Source organism: Vanacampus margaritifer, chromosome 17 (genome assembly GCF_051991255.1).
Source record: "Vanacampus margaritifer isolate UIUO_Vmar chromosome 17, RoL_Vmar_1.0, whole genome shotgun sequence".
Lineage (NCBI taxonomy): Eukaryota > Metazoa > Chordata > Actinopteri > Syngnathiformes > Syngnathidae > Vanacampus > Vanacampus margaritifer.
In genome coordinates this window covers 13,796,263-13,812,801 of record NC_135448.1, presented here as the reverse complement: position 1 = coordinate 13,812,801, position 16,539 = coordinate 13,796,263, and the positions used below count along the sequence as shown (strand labels likewise).

The 16,539-nt window shown below is 37.9% G+C and overlaps 1 protein-coding gene across 8 annotated transcripts in view; it reads right to left on the bottom strand.

Moving 5' to 3' along the window:
* Positions 1–16,539, bottom strand: part of fam135b (family with sequence similarity 135 member B) — a 51,625-nt gene that overhangs the window by 24,468 nt on the left and 10,618 nt on the right. For 7 of the 8 annotated variants that reach the window (XR_013288885.1, XM_077548826.1, XM_077548830.1 and 4 more), the window contains 6 exons: positions 10,574–10,670; positions 9,137–9,216; positions 3,898–4,040; positions 1,967–2,037; positions 1,723–1,896; positions 1,445–1,571 (listed from right to left, as the gene is read on the bottom strand). Coding sequence is in view for 7 of the 8 variants with exons in the window: in XM_077548826.1 (XP_077404952.1) it covers positions 1,445–1,571; positions 1,723–1,896; positions 1,967–2,037; positions 3,898–4,040; positions 9,137–9,216; positions 10,574–10,650 (672 nt within the window). In the remaining variant the exon portion in view is untranslated. The remainder of the gene's footprint in view (positions 1–1,444; positions 1,572–1,722; positions 1,897–1,966; positions 2,038–3,897; positions 4,041–9,136; positions 9,217–10,573; positions 10,671–16,539) is intronic. The other variant, XM_077548832.1, reaches the window with a different exon arrangement.

Sequence of the window (16,539 nt, the reverse complement as noted above, 5' to 3'; positions counted from 1 at the left end):
TAATTAACTGCTCTTCTTTAGACTCATAGTTAAGATCTGTTCTAAAAAAAAATATCACTACCTTAATTTTAAATAAAGTTTTGAAATGATCGACAGGTGACGCTAGGTGGCACATGACAGGTTAGGTCGAACCATTCTGCTGTGGGGGGGACTCGGGTTTTTTAGGACAATGATGTTGAATAACATTTATTTTATCAACTTTACTGAAACATTTCTATAATGTAGTAATTGTTTTAAAAGCATTTCTGCATAGATGATATGTTTAAAAAAAAATATTATAATTTTTTATTTATTTATCAATTAATCAATTAAGTAATTAAGTCAGTAAGTCATTCACTGCCATTGACGGCTATAGACGTCAAATTTATTTGAACTATTTATATTAGTTTAACATTTTTTCCCCCACTTTTCTTAACAAGAGTATGAAAACCTAGGAAATTTTTTTTGTACATTTAGAACAGATCTAAAATTTCTGATGAATCGCGAGTTAACTAGTGAAGTCATGCAATAAATTACGGAAAAATTTAATCGCCTGACGCCCCTAATTTTTAATAATCTTTTCTTCTTCTTTAAAAAAAAAAAGAAGTAATTACATTTTTATTTTTTAATCTTTTTTATTTATTTTTTTAAGAAAAAGAAAAGATTATTAATAATTAGGGGTGTCCGACAATTATTTTTTTGAAATCAGAATTAATCGCATTACTTCACTAGTTAACTCGCGATTAATAAAAAATTGTATATCTGTTCTAAATGTACAATAAAAACTGTTTTGGTTTTCATACTCTTGTTAACAAAATGGGAAAAAATTTTAACTAATAGAAATAGTTCAAATGAATTTTTGACGTCTATGGCCGTCAGTGGCAGTGAATGAGTTAAGTAATTAAGTAATTATTATTATTATTATTATTATTTTTAAATCTCACATACCCCCAGGGGTACACTTACCCCCATTTGAGAAACACTGTATTAGCAGACACTATATTAGGATAGTTCGGCTAAGTGGGATTACGATTCAAAAATAATGGTACGGCTCAGTGTCAATTCCTTCTAAGATATATCGCTCCAAAAAAATACACATTTGATACATATTTGGAAATACTTCAAAGCCAAAGGTGCGCCGCTTAATATTTATCGAGGGCCTGATCAATTTGATGCACTCGCATATTTTAAATCCAGAAGTAAAGTATCAATGTAACAAATTCAGAGCAGATATTTAAAAGTCTGTCAGTTCCCCTCATCAGATCAGTTAATCCCTGTAATCTGCGTTAGCGTCTGCTTTTCCCAGCCTCAAGTGACCAATTTCGAGGATGACACACATCCAAGATCTATAATTCCAATTTGGCTGAGCCTTTAATGCATCGTCATGGCGACCCAATTGCAAATGGCATCCAAATCCATCAAAGAACATCTACGTCAAACGGGGACCGGACTTCCTGCGCCGTACCTCGGAGATGACGGGCTTGCAGTAGCCTGCTCCGAACACGAGGTTTTCCACAGAGATGGCAGCCGGGTCACCGGCGCTCTCTGGCGAACCTTCTCCCAGCCAGGAGCCCTTTCCTGTGCGAGCAAAGCTGCACGGAGAAGACATGCTTGAATACAGAATTGATGTCGAGCAAAAATTTGAAAAAAAAAAAATTTTTTCCCCTGAAATCTTACAAGAAGACTGCATCAGAAGAACCGCCGTGCTTTTTTGCAATGTTAAAGCCACGCAGATGCGCTTACCTGATCAGCGGCTGATGCAAGGCAACCAGCGAGGCGTGGATGGAGACCGAAATGACCGACAGGTGGAAGTAGTCGAACATGACGGGAACGTGATGATGCAAGCCTCGCTGCGGGTGGAAGTGGAGGTTGAGGGTACGGCTGCTGATCAACGGGACCGAGACTATGTCGGCCAACCTGGGAAAGTATGAATACAAATTGTTGCAACTCACAAAATGGATTACAGGATTGAGGTGACGACACCTACTGTTGCTCGCTGTCAGTGAAGTGAAGGTCCAGCTTCAATTGGAAGTCCACCTCGCTGAGGGCCTCCTCCACCTGCAAAGGCGAGAGAAATTAGAGCGCGCAGACCTCCGCCAAGGAATGAGCAACTGTCCCATGGGAAATGGCTTCGTTCTGGAATTTTTAATTACCGATATTTGAGACTCTAAGATAACCCGATCTGATGAAATTTGAGACAGAAATTTCTGGGACTCATTGGAAATATCTGATCAACTTTATGTCCAAACTTGCGGGAAAAGGCACTAGATTACTTCCTGTTTGGTAGCTTGGCAACCGGTTCCAAATATATATAATATAAATAATAAATCATTGAGTGGTTTAGGTCCTGAATACATTAAAGAAATGCTAATTGAATATATACCCAGTAGGGCTCTGAGGTCTGCAGACTTGGGTAAATTAGTGGAGCCCAGAGTTCAACGCAAACATGGTGAATCAGCATTTAGCGGTTATGCTGCACGCCAACGGAAAAGGTCAGCCTCAAGTGTAAATGCTTTTAAATTGAAGTCCTTCATTGGATCCCACATTCCTTTGCTATGACTGATTGATTGATTAGAATTCATTCAAATCAATGCTTTTTCCGCATGCACTTTGCTTTTAACTCATTCAAACCCAAAAACGTATAAATACGTTGTCCTTCAATCCCCCAAAACATATTTAGACGTTGTTTTTTTTAAATCCTACAGGATACAGAAGGCGTTGATGTAGCTTCTGACCTGAAAAGGTTGCTTAAGGCAATGGTAGTTGTTACATAAAACGGCCAGCAGGTAGCAGCAGAGTATGAGAGATCAGCCAGGGCCATGTTGCAAAAAAGCTCTTTTTCCCCCACTGCTTTTCAACAGGTTTGTGAATAATAATGAAACTTAGCTATATTCTAATGTTAATTGCTGCAAAATGCAAAATTTTCCCTGATGAAAGAAGAAACTCTAATGTTGCTTTTGGTAGGTTCCATGTTTGTATAGGAATTGCAAAATCTGTCAAAATCCAGTAAAACAGCTGGGAGTGACGGGGGTTGCTTCAGTGAAAATAGCTGAGAGTGAATGAGTTGGATGTAAACGCCTTTCCTTGCCTTGCCTTGCATATACGACGTCCTACATGTCTTCTAACTTATGCAAAGTAAGTGAATTTATGTGCCAAAGACTCAAAGGTGCTTATCACAGCACAAAAAACAAAACAGCATGAAAGAGCAGCAGACCAACTAATGGTGTCTTTTGAAGCTTGAAAGTAAAGCAGCCATGTTAATAGATTCACACGGCGGCCCGAGATGAGATCGCATCCCCGCCGCCTCCGACAAGAGTAAACGCGGCGATCTTTGATCTCCGGTATCGACGCCGTCATCGATCAGGCACGGATTGCACGTACGCAAATAAAGGGGAAACGAGGGGCTATTTTTGTCTGCGCCATCTCCGGATACGAGCAGCAGATAACCTCCGGAAGGTTAATGAGCCGGGAGCCTTCGGGAGAAGCTCACTGCTGACACCCGACATGTCTTTACGCGGCCTGTCTGGCATCAAAAGTATACTTTTATGCAGATTTATATTCTGCACATCCTACCATTTGTCATTCAAATGGTATTTTGTATGAACAATATCTACCTTACTCATTAGAAAACAAATCACTTCTCGTTCTAATCGTCCCTGCTAATACAGTTTTGCGTACGTCACCTTCACGGCTAACGCAGAAAGCTAAATGACGCGTGTCAGGAAATGATGCAAAAAAAAATACACAAAATTATCATATCTATATAAAATCGAGGTTGTAATGTTTTTATTTAAGGAATAATTCAAACAGCATTTCAATTGTGTATCACCCCCAAAATTGGCAATGGAATGAACCCGGAAAGGACACAAATAGGCGCTCGTGTGCGCGGCAGCACAAAATGTCACCGACGTGACTCACCCTCTCCCCATCCAGCAGCAGATGCACTTTGAAGAGCATGCTGTCGTTGACGGTGATATCCTCGTTCCTGTAAAGGATCTGGAATATCCGGCTGAACGCGGTGCCGTCGTACACCGCCGGCGAGCTGAAGCTGCATTCGCCTGCTGTGCGACAACACGGCATACATTTGTACATTTTTTGGGACCGAGTATTTTGGATATATTGTGGCTGGTGTGAATTTGAATATCCATCGATATGTGCCATTTGGCCAAGAATAGAGACTAACACCCCTATTAGTTTAACTTTTTCTTTTAATGTTAACAAGATTATGAAAACAGATATACAATTGGGGATTAATCATGAGTTAAATACTGAAGTCATGCAATTAAATACGATTACACATTTATGTTTTGTTTGTTTTTAACTCATTCACTGCCATTGACGGCTATAGACGTCAAAAAATAATTTGAATTATTTCTAGTTTAACTTTTCCCACTTCTGTTAACAAAAGTATAAAAACCTAGATTTTTTTTTTGTATTAGAACAGTTATATAAAATTTGAGATTAATCGTGAGTTAACTAGTGTCATGCAATTAATTGAGTTTCAAAATTAAAATCGCCCGACGCCCCTATTTTTTTTAATATAATTGTTATTTTTTATTAAAAATTTAAAAAATATATATTTTTAAAGAAAAGTTGAATAAAAATTAGGGGCATCAGGCGATTCAATTTTTTAATCAGAATTAATCGCATGACGTCACAAGTTAACTCATGATTAATTACAAATTTTATATCTGTTCTAAATGTACCCCCCAAAAAAATCTAGGTTTTCATACTCTTGTTAGTGAAAGAGGAATACAATTATTCTGTCCTCTTTGCGTGTTCCAAAAATGAAGATAGACTTAATGTAAGAAAAATACACCTTTGCAAAAATGATTTTTAATCAGTCAGAGATCTCTGGACAGATAACAGTCTCTAATTCATCACTAAACAGGTGGGATTCAGAGCGTCAAATGTAGCTCTTCCGCATGTACAATGGTTTCTTATAGTTAAAAGACCTCCTCTCTTTCATTTGTAGACAAAACATACTCTCTGGTACTTTTCCGTGAGCAGATGGCGAAAACAGAGTCAGGGGTGCGTGTTCAAAACAGATTCTGTTCTCAAGGACCAAATGTGTTTTCGCACAAAACGCTGAGAAGGAACTTTTTTAGACTAAATAGTATGTCCCAGCTTAAGGTCAAATTATACCGAAATCAACACCATCTGCTCTGCACAGGACACAAAACATTTCGACAAGGTTAATATAAAGAATTAAAATGTTAATAATGTGTAACAATGGCTAATAAAATAAAATGAAGTATTAAAAATGTTATAATATCTATCATTAGCAAAAATGGAAAAAAAAATGTTAAACTCATAAAAATAGTTTAAATTAATTTTTGACATCTATAGCTGTCAAAGGCAGTGAATGAGTTTTAAGAGTGGACCCCGAGTCTGGACATGAATACATTTTTGGTAGTTTACACTGGTGTAAAACTGTACTGAACGGTTACTAATATATTATATAGAAGCTAGTTTAGCAACACTGCACTCCTAAAGCAGAAGAACGGCTGAGACAAATGAAAGCTACAGAGAGTAAAGCAGCTCGCATATTTGTCTCATAATATACTGTATTAAATAGCCTGCTGCAATCAGGTGGCTGGCTGCGTAGCTCATGGTATTTTCACACAAGCTGCACCGCTGCCCAACTGCGAGCCCCGAGAGGATTTTGAAACGTCCCGCAGAGACGGTGCGCCTGTTTCGGTCTTATAGTCTGCTCCTCTCCACGGGGGATCCCTCCTGATAATGCTGCCGCTCCCTGTAGCATCAAACAGCCACAAAACGTGACGAGTGGGAGTGTGGGAGCGTGACTCTTGGATGTGTGAAGGAGACTTGAGTGTCAGTGTTGCATTGGATTAGCATTTGAGATGGGATGGGAACTGAAATGTTAACATGCACGAAAACACGTTTTTTCTTAAATACTTTTTTATAGACTTGCTTAAATTTAAACATTCTGAGTCATGTTCTTAAAATAGATGAGCAACTATTTATGGCATTATGGTTATTATGGTAACTCAACAGGGTTTCTGCAGATCCTTAAGTCTTTAATTGACAAAATCAGGCTTTAATATAAAGAATAGTTTTTAATTAATAATGCCACAGACACAATAAACTGTTTTTTTAGTGATTTTGTGTAATTTGCTGACCTGATGGAATAGTCCAAAATGTGTATTGCGCTTTTTGTCATTTTGGGGTCTTGTCGGGGCCCCTGGTGTGTTTTTTGTAGCAAATCAAAACATAAAATTTTCTGACGAAGGTGCACCTGATTAAAGGGCAAAAAAAAAAACTTAAAGATTTTTTTTTTTTTGGGTGTTACCAGGGCCCATTAAAGTGTCAGTGAAAGGTTTACCTGCATTTGTGGGATAAAAAGATTTTGTTATATTTTTTAATTTGAAAAATGTGTTTTTGTGGACCTAACAGAACAGCCAAAATACAAACCAAAAGTAAAAAAAAAAAAAGTTTGCAATTTATTTTATTTTATTTTATTTTTGCCAACCAAAGACAAAAGCATTTTTAAAAGCAACATATTTTTGGAATTGTGAAAAATCAGCCCTGTGAATTTTTTTTTTTTTCTTCTTGCTATTGCGCCTGATCAAGCTGTGGGCAGTGGTGTGTGTGTGTGTGTGTGTGTGTGCTGATGATTTTTCTCCATTCCAGGACCTAAAAGTGTGCATAGCCACTTGAAAATAAGCCTCGTCATGACAAAATGGCCCCCATCCAAACCCCAAAAAGTGCTGACAAAAGTGAAACCGAACCAATTTCATTGAGTATGATACAAAACTAAATAAATTAAAATGACAAAGAAGCACAAAGCTAGCTAGCCATTAGCATTAAACTAATTGACCAGGTCAAAACGATAACGAACACCATAGGCGTGTTTTTACACAGGCTTTAAACACATGTTGAAAGCAATCAAGGCAATGATCAATCAAAAAATATTACAAGCTTCTATCCTGTTGCACATTACAGTATTTGGACTAGCCTCGTCATGGATGTAACATGTGAACCAGCCACACATCAAAGGTTTATTGCATAATGAAACGCTTCCGTCTGTACACGTTTTGGGGCGTTATCACATCCTGCGCTTTAAAACTTGCTGAAATGCCCCCAAGCTTTCGTCACAGTCATTCTGTGCCAGAAATAATCTTCTTACAGCCTCTGGTATGCTACATCTGCTGTGTATTACAGTGTGTGTACACCGGTATATATTTGTGTGTGGGCCTCCCTGTCCTATCAATAAAACCCACAAAACTCTCAGAGTACAATTGCTCTTCATGATGCTATGACATTGCACCTTGAAAATCATGATGTTATTGCCAGTTGAATGGCCATCATTAAACGCTTCAGTTGAGTGTTTGGCGCAATCCGTCATACGCGCGATGAGAGCGTCTGGGGCCCAATAACTGAAATGTCGAGCATGCACTTTGAGAGAGATCACAGTAAGGGATTATTTCCTGTTGCTGCATATGATGAATGACCCCCCCCCCCCCCCCCAAAAAAAAAACAGCAGCTGAAAAACAAGAAAAGCTGGTTAATGTTATGCACAACTTGTAAATTGTCAGTATTGTATAATTATATCGTGTAAAATAGCATTTAATATAAATATTTTGGTTTCTAGAAGAAGACTTGACTCTACACAAATAAGTCCATTTTATTTTTTCATATTTGTATATTTGTCCACAAACTGATAAATCGGATTGGGCAGCTTTGTGAGGAAGTGCTGCTTCCATGAACGAAAACAGTCAATGCTCTCTTTATAGTGTGCTGACTTTTAGATTAAGAGCAGGGACGTCGCACCCATAACGCCGATGACACACTGCGCGTCGGGCCCATCGTCAAAGTGGGCCCCCCCCCACTCCCACCCCCCACCCACACACCTTCTCGATCTCAAATCGAGGTGAACGGGCTTAATTCATGACCTTGTAAAAGCAGCCGAAAAACAAGAAAAGCTGGTTAATGTTATGCACAACTTGTAAATTGTCAGTATTGTATAATTATACCGTGTAAAATAGCATTTAATATAAATATTTTGGTTTCTAGAAGAAGACTTGACACTACACAAATAAGTCCATTTTATTTTTTTTATATTTGTATATTTGTCCACAAACTGAAAAATCGGATTGGGCAGCTTTGTGAGGAAGTGCTGCTTCCATGAACGAAAACAGTCAATGCTCTCTTTATGGTGAGCAGGGACGTCGCTCCCATAACGCCAATGACACGCTGCGCATCGCCCCCCCCCCCCCCCCCGACAAAATAGTTTGGGGGTATGAAAAACTGGTGCCTCATCTCACCGTCTCAATTTTCCATTAGCCACCCCAGTTAACAAAATGATTTTGGTTCATGAAAAAAAAAAATGGCACAGTGTGCATGTTTTTACATTAATGATTTAATTTTTTTTAATGATTTTTTATGATTTCATTTTCAAATTTTTTACATTCATGAAATCAATAAATCCCAGGCTACATAAATGACTGTTTATAATTTACATCCTCTTTAAAAATCCACACAAACCACAGACTGAGGTAAGAAAAGAACTTCACACATTGATATTTGTATCGGACTATTCCTGCCATCTCAGCGACAAACGACATAAATCAAAGTCATAATCACACACAGACACCCGCTGCTTGAACACACCAAAATCTAACAATATTCCCAAAAAGGTCTCGCGATAAAAAAATGCCCTTTTTAGAAGCCAGATCCTGACAATTCGACACACTCACACACACTCACACACACACACACGCACACACGCACACACACACACACACACACGCACACACACACACACACACACACACGACTCACGAGGCCCGGAGAAGCTAAAAATAACTTATTACTGTGAATCATTATCGCCAGTGAATTGGCTTCCTGGGTTGCTGGAGAAGCAGATTGGAAGGCTCGGGGAAGGTCGAGCAAGAAAAGAACGCAAGATGTCAAGGATGTAAAATGAGCGCGTAAGATTGTATTTCAGATTAGCAAGAGGAGGAAGTAATCATGTGGATTCAGAAAATGCTGAATGAACATTGATTGCTACAGAAATATTTCTGGGAGCCAATATAGCAGGTTAGGGATTACGCCCACATTGTATTAGATGTGTATAATAATTATAATTATTGAAAGATACTGTATTAGATGCAAATAAATCATTGGCACTCACCTGCATTATCTTGCGTCGTCACTATTAACCTGTGGAGCACGCGAGGGGAGACCTTCAACCCTGTTCGTACCTGGTAGAACCTGATGGATGACATCATATATGTAAAAATGCATGCATGAATACATTTTTACGTAATTTAGCATATTTTTTTGTATTTGTTGATTTAAAACAGACGTAGTCTTGATAGCCATCATGATTCACTTCAAATTAACAGCTGTTAAGTTGCAGCATTTCCGAAAAAAAATAAAATAATAATAATAATTAAAAAGCTATGTCAAATGGTTTTCTGTTGACAGCCTGACATGTAAATTATTGACATCCGTATGGAGAATTTGCTCCCCCTTGTGGAGTCAAATCGAGGCCACTTAAGGTCGATCATGTCCCAGGAATGTTTAACTGGCCTTGGCATGATTCGGATCAACCACAGAGTTGAGAAGCAGACAATCACACAAGGGCATCATAGACGATTTTGCGTCAAGGACAGTTTTTTTTTTTTAACGATTTAAGAAACTATGGCCCCTTAATTTGAATTAATTAATTTAATTAATTAATAATAATAATTTAATTTAAAAATGTTTGTCAAACCCCAAAAAATTCTTAAAATCAAATAGTTTCAATATACATTTTTTCCTAACAAGAAAAAAAAAAAAAATATATATATATATATATATATATGAATGAGGAAATATAATATTTTTCTTGTTTCAGTGCCTGAATAAATCGGCGAGTATATTCACATTTAGTCAATTACTGCCTATTATTACGAGATCGCTCGGAGGCAAAGAACAGATTCATATTAATGACATCACAAAGCGCGGCAGTAATAATATGAATATGGTGCTAATTGTGATTGCCTCCGTTCCATTCTAATTTGCACTTAATCACTACATTTAAAATCAGCCAGTGTACATTCGGACGAGGATTAACATTGATTTTTTAGCTATTGCATTATAGCAAAGCGCTATTAGTTTTCTTCAGTCATCTTTACATTAAGATTTAATCAGGGTAAGTGTTTACATGATGTCTGTCCTATGTTATAAAAAAAAAAAAAAAAAAAGCACAGCGACTGCTAAAATAGTAAAAATGAGACCGAAAGGATTAGTACAATGTTATTCCTAATAAATCGTCCCCATTTAATTATTGTATTATATTGTGCTGCTGGGCCCTGCAGATACGCGATATTGCCTCAATCTCATACATAATATGAATATGTGCACTAATAAGTCATCAGCATGGAGCAAGGTGGAAGGTGGAGGCATTTTCATTTGCAGACAAATTGGATTTTAAAGCCCGCACTGTGTGTCACTTATAGGTTAAATCCATTAGTTAATGAGAATGGCAGCAATAACTCGAATGGCGAATCAAGTCTTTGTCGTTTTACACCACTGTACTAAATATCAAATTTGTTCAGTATATGTAGTGTACAATATTTCTTACCCTCTCTGGAAAAGATCCACATTATGGAATTTGTGCAACTCTACGGAAAACTCCAAAGTTCCCTGGACTTCAGACATGATATAATCCCAGTCATCACCTGTCAAAAAAATGAAAATATTTCAGTTCTGCCACAGCATCACAAATGATTACGATTGGTCGATCCAGCGTTGGACTGTGTTTCACAATGAGCAAAAATAAACGTCCTTGCATCTTTACACTTTAATATCAAAATTTATAGAAACATGGTCTACGTATATAGAATTTTTTAACCTAATTCTGGTTACTTAATTCTGTCTGTTAGCGAGAGCCGCCACATCGTGATAACTTACATTGATGTTTCTGCATTTGGCAATTTATTATTATATTATATTATTAGTATGGGATTTTTTTTAATGGGCTTTAGGTGAACTGATGAATACACACACGTACGCACATGCTCACCCACATATAAAAAAAAATATATATGTGTGTATGTGTATATATATTAAAAAACAAAAAGAGAAAAAAAATTATTATTTTTTTATTTATTTATTTGTTTTTAAAAAAAGGAGAGCAATGATGATGTCAAATCGAATGAACAATACTGAGCTCTCCTGAAAAAAAAACAAAAAAACAAAAAGAAAACAAATGATTACGATTGGTCGATCCAGCGTTGGACTGTGTTTCACAATGAGTAAAAATAAACGTCGTTGCATCTTAACACTTTAATATCAAAATTTATAGAAACATGGTCTACGTATATAGAATTTTTTAACCTAATTCTGGTTACTTAATTCTGTCTGTTAGAGAGCCACTACATCGTGATAACTTACATTGATGTTTCTGCATTTGGCAATTTATTATTATATTATATTATTAGTATGGGATTTTTTTTTAATGGGCTTTAGGTGAACTGATGAATACACACAAGCACGCAGATGCTCAGCCACATACAAAATATATATATATATATATATATATATATATGTGTGTATGTGTATATATATGTATATATATTTAAAAAAAAAGAGAGAGAAAAAAACAAAACATTTTTATTAATTTATTTGTTTTTTAAAAAAAGGAGAGCAATGATGATGTCAAATCGAATGAACAATACTGAGCTCTCCTGAAAAAAAAAAATAAAAATGATTACGATTGGTCGATCCAGCGTTGGACTGTGTTTCACAATGAGCAAAAATAAACGTCGTTGCATCTTTACACTTTAGAATACAAAATACAAAAGTCACTCTGGACCTCTTTGAGGGAGGGAGCATTTACACACATAAAAATATCATCAGCGTACTTTACTGTATCACAGACAGCCTGAGGCCGAACTGGCGCAGATGCAGCAGCATGTTTGTTTTCTGTTTAACCAACAATGTCTGGATCCCATTTGGACAAAAACAGACATGGATTTATATTCTCCAGGACACGGCTAAAATTTGGGCGAGTGAACAGGCTCCGCCCACTTAAGAGAAAAACAATATTTAGATGTAAAAATAGTGTAAAACTTATACGCTAAATGTATTAAATAACTGTTCGTTGTGGCTTTGTTGCTTGTCACCATTAGCAAAAGCTTGGCGTTACTCCTGTTTATTGACGATATTGAAGATTTCAGATTTATACGATTACATAAACAGGATTTATATTTAATCACGAGTTGTGTCTCACGTTCAGTTGGACAGTTTGAAGGGTTGAGGCAAAGAAGGATTGGAATCACGTTAGCTGATATCAGATCGGATCAGCAGATATTTTGCATTTGATGTAAAATCGGTGATTGGTTGCAATGTCATTTGCCAATCGATCAATGACGTCATTGATCGGATCCAGAATATAAGACATTACAACACTACATTGATAATAATCCAAGGTGTCAGATTTTCACCCCAATGTTTTAAAATATATATTTTTTCATTTTCTATTTATTAAGGTTAGCAGCATTTTGGGGAGAATTTTTAAGGTTGAAAAATGTGACAATTTTTTCCCCAATGCATTTCAATGGGCGTCAGTTCCCCGCACATTTTGGCTATTCGTGGGCCGGGCTGGTTTGAGTTGACTATACGGTCAATATATTGTTTGAATAAAATTGACAACCAGTTAACGATTTCTTTTAAACTCACTCGCTGATCAGCTCCAAAATTCGCATTGTTTTAAGCTTAATGATATGATCTGTATTAAATACGATTGAGACGATGGGATTGGATAAAATATTAGTTGTATTTATAGCTACAAATTAAACTTAAAAAGTTGGTTGCTTCTATTAACTGAAAGACACAAGCCAGAAGAATAATGGCGATTAAAAATAAATAAATGCCAATCTGTTTATATTCTACTTTCATTTCAAAACAAAAACATGCTTCTTATAAGAGCCAAAAAGCGGCACAAATATTAATCTCATATCGACTGGCAGGTGGAAATATACTGAAGAGGCAAGAAAACGACGATAGCAACTGTTCTCTCTTATTTGCCGACTCTGCACTTGGTTTGACAATGACGGACGCTTGGCAGCTCCAAAGAACAGAAGCATTGTGTTCAAAGTCAAACACAATCCTTTGCTCATAAAAAGCCATTAATTCCTTTACTTCTCAATCATTTCCATTCATTTTGCTGCCTCCTCCTCTGGAATGTGTTAAGTGGGCAGAGAGCAGTCGATTGAACATCATGTACTGCCAGTAAAGACTTAAAACGGTCTCCCCCCCAAAATAATCTCTTTATAATGTGCTTGTTACATAACACACACACACACTCACACACAGGCAGACGTCACCGATTTTATTATTAGGCTCAGCTTGAAAATTCATCAATAAGTTAATTATGTCAGCAAAACTTGCTGACAACGAGAGGCCTGCGACTGCCATTTGTTCACCTGCGATGGCCTGCGATGACTTTCATGATGCAAAACCACTACATGAGAAAATATTTCTTTGTTCTCAAAAGAAGAAGTGGTGTAGAAAATAGATGGATAGGTAACTCCAAAACAGTCCTACACCACAGAAAAACTACAACCAAAATAAAAATTCAAAAAATTTGTCGTGCCCAAGTCTGGCACGACGCGCGGTCAAAAGCTGCGCAGAGGCAGGTTTGACTCTGTGTTGGTATTTTCGCACGCGGCTTGGCGGTTTTAGAAATGGCCATTTTACACCATTGTGGCCACATCCACAAATAAATGCATTACTACTAATAATAATAATCCATCCATCCATTTTCTTAAAGGTGAGGTCTTTAGTTTTCACTCAGAAATAAACACTTCTTAAACACTGGATGTATTCACGTCATCCTTCTCAATCAGCACCTCTGGGCTGTATTTTGCCATTTTGTTGTGTTTTGCCATGAGAGGGACGTTTGTGGGCGGAAAGTCTATGTTTACCCCTCCAGCCAATCACAGAGCGCGCGGGGGTGGGGTGGGGGTGCGTGTCGCTGAAGGCAGGCGCAATGTTGACAGGAAGTGTTGGGGTTGAGCCATGGGAGGAGTTCGTTTTGAATTGGTTGTTTACAAACACAAGCGGACAAAACTAAAGACCCCACCTTTACCTGCTTAATCCTTACACCCTGAACTGGTTGCCAGGCAATCACAGAAAATAATAATAATAATAATAATAATAATAATAGTAGGAGCCATTTGGTGTTGTAGAATGTGGGTCACCAAGATGACCCTTGGGTGCTCATCAGTTTGCAGGTGTGTAATTAGACTGGGAGCAATACAGTTTTTAGACCACTGCTAGGGTTGGGCGCATTGTGCTAATTATTGGAAAGATTTGAACATATTTTGTAGCACTTGAAGCTCGTTAAAGTGAGTAAATCCATTTCTTGAAGGTAACGCAGCAACAGACTTGTTTTTCCACCAAAGCGATCAATCACGTCAAACACTTCCACTTTCTATTTGTCATGTTTATTTCTAGTCATGTTTAGTTCCTGTCACGTTTAGCTTCTGTTTTCCTTGTGTGTTCCCCTTGTCTTGTCATTTCCTGTTTTAGTTTGAAAATTGACTCCTCTCGTTTCTGGTCACTTGCCCTTCCTCGTGTGGTGTGTGTGTCAACCCTGACTCCTGATTGTTTCCACCTGTGTCCCCATTACCCTCATGTGCCATCCAATCAGTGCCCTCAGCCAGGTGTGTCTTGTTATGTCATTAGTGTTGGTCTATTTAGTCGGCTGTCTCCCCCCTGTCTGTGTCGGTTCATTGTTGCTGTTGTTGTAAGTCTTTCTCCACGTCACGCTGTCCTTTTTTTGTCTTGTCAGGAACCATGTCATGCTGTTAGATTTGCCTAAGTTGTTTAGCCATGTTTAGATTCATGTTTTGTTAGTTCAATTTATTTTGTACTTTGAAGATAGCTTTTTCGATTAGAAATTAAAACCTTTTTTCTTGGACTACACCTCGGCCTCCTTGCTCTGCCTTCCCGCATCTGGGTCCTAAAGCCCCACCTTACTGACACTATTGCACCCTCAGTGGCTTTAAGATGGACTTAGCCACAACAATAATAATAATAATAATAATAATAATAATTATAATAATGTTTAGTGAATTTAAGTACGTGGAGCTCAGAATCTGCCTGCCTACAAATTCACATTAGACTACCTGCGCCGATTCTTAGACGTGGTTCCAGCAGGCGAACGCTATGCCGCTAAAATGTCAAATCCACCAGACTCATGTCAAAGAAAATGGACCAAATCTCCAAATAAGCGCGTCGGGGTCTGCCTGAAAAATCAAGATGTGCCAGTTTTCACCGTAACATTCCATTTAAACCTGAGCAGTATAGCAAACGGATGGATGGATTACATACTGGATAGCATTCTAAAGGCTGTTTTCTCTTAATGAAGGGTCCAGTGAGACTAGTTCCACACAGCCAGAGGTCATCCCGGTATAATTACACCTGAGGACACTGCGGCCATGCCCTCAATTTGAATTTTTTGTTTTGTTTTGTTTTTAAAAAGAAACCAACAATCCCTTTTAATAAACAATTATCCGCTCATGCCGGTGGGATTTGATTGCATTTTTGTGCTGTTGCACTTCCCAGAAACTAAAAGAGGAGACAATGTGTCCTTGGCAGGAAAACACTAAGCCAGAAATCATGTGATGTCATAATCTTTGCTGAACCAACTCCCCCCCCACACCCACGCTACCCGGCGTATTAAGCTCTTACAATGCAGCGCCCGGACATGGGCGCGTGTCATCTCCGCAAACCTCGCAAAAATCCATCCTTTGGTGTTGTAACGTGACATTTTCGCCACCTTCCGCTCCCGAGCCCGTAGTCAGCCGCCTCTCGGGCAAACTTGTTGGCGCGCCATTCCATCTGTCATGCGCTAGGAAGGGCATGACTGTGACTATTTGTTCTGTTGCAACGCGCCGGCGTGATCTTGCGCTGTTGCAATCCCAGCAGCAGCAGTCACATGAGAGCAACACTGCATGGGAACGCAACACGTAATCTGGTCGCGGTTAGCCGCCTCTATATTCTCGGACCGCAAAGATGGCTGTGCAGATGTTTGGGACTGTGGAATGGGTGTGGAATCTAATAATAGACAACACTGTACGGCTTTATAATGCGAGTCATCCTTTACTTGTTACATTCAGTTAGAAAGAACAAAGTCATTTTGTCTCCTTTACTTCCTCCATTAAAAATGACTACTAATCTAAATCTAAAATGATAATGACACAATTCAGTCTTACAGCAATCCCCCTGCAAAAAGGAAAAATTGACATCCACCTTAAAAAAATTTTTTTAAAAAAAGGGTTTAGAATTGGCTATAAAAGTCACAAAATGGTGGTAAAGCACTATTTCTATTAGACAAGGCTACGGTCTGAGTAAAAGTTTCTCACTTCAACCACAAAAGCAGTTAAATTAATTTTTTTATTAGACATGGCTATGGCTTCAGCACAAAAAAAAAGTAAAGAGTTGAGTTTTTCGGCAAATATCGGGACATGTTCCCAAAAAGTCAACAAATAGATGTGTTTGGTAACGCATGTATTGATTCATTTGCTACATTATCAAAGT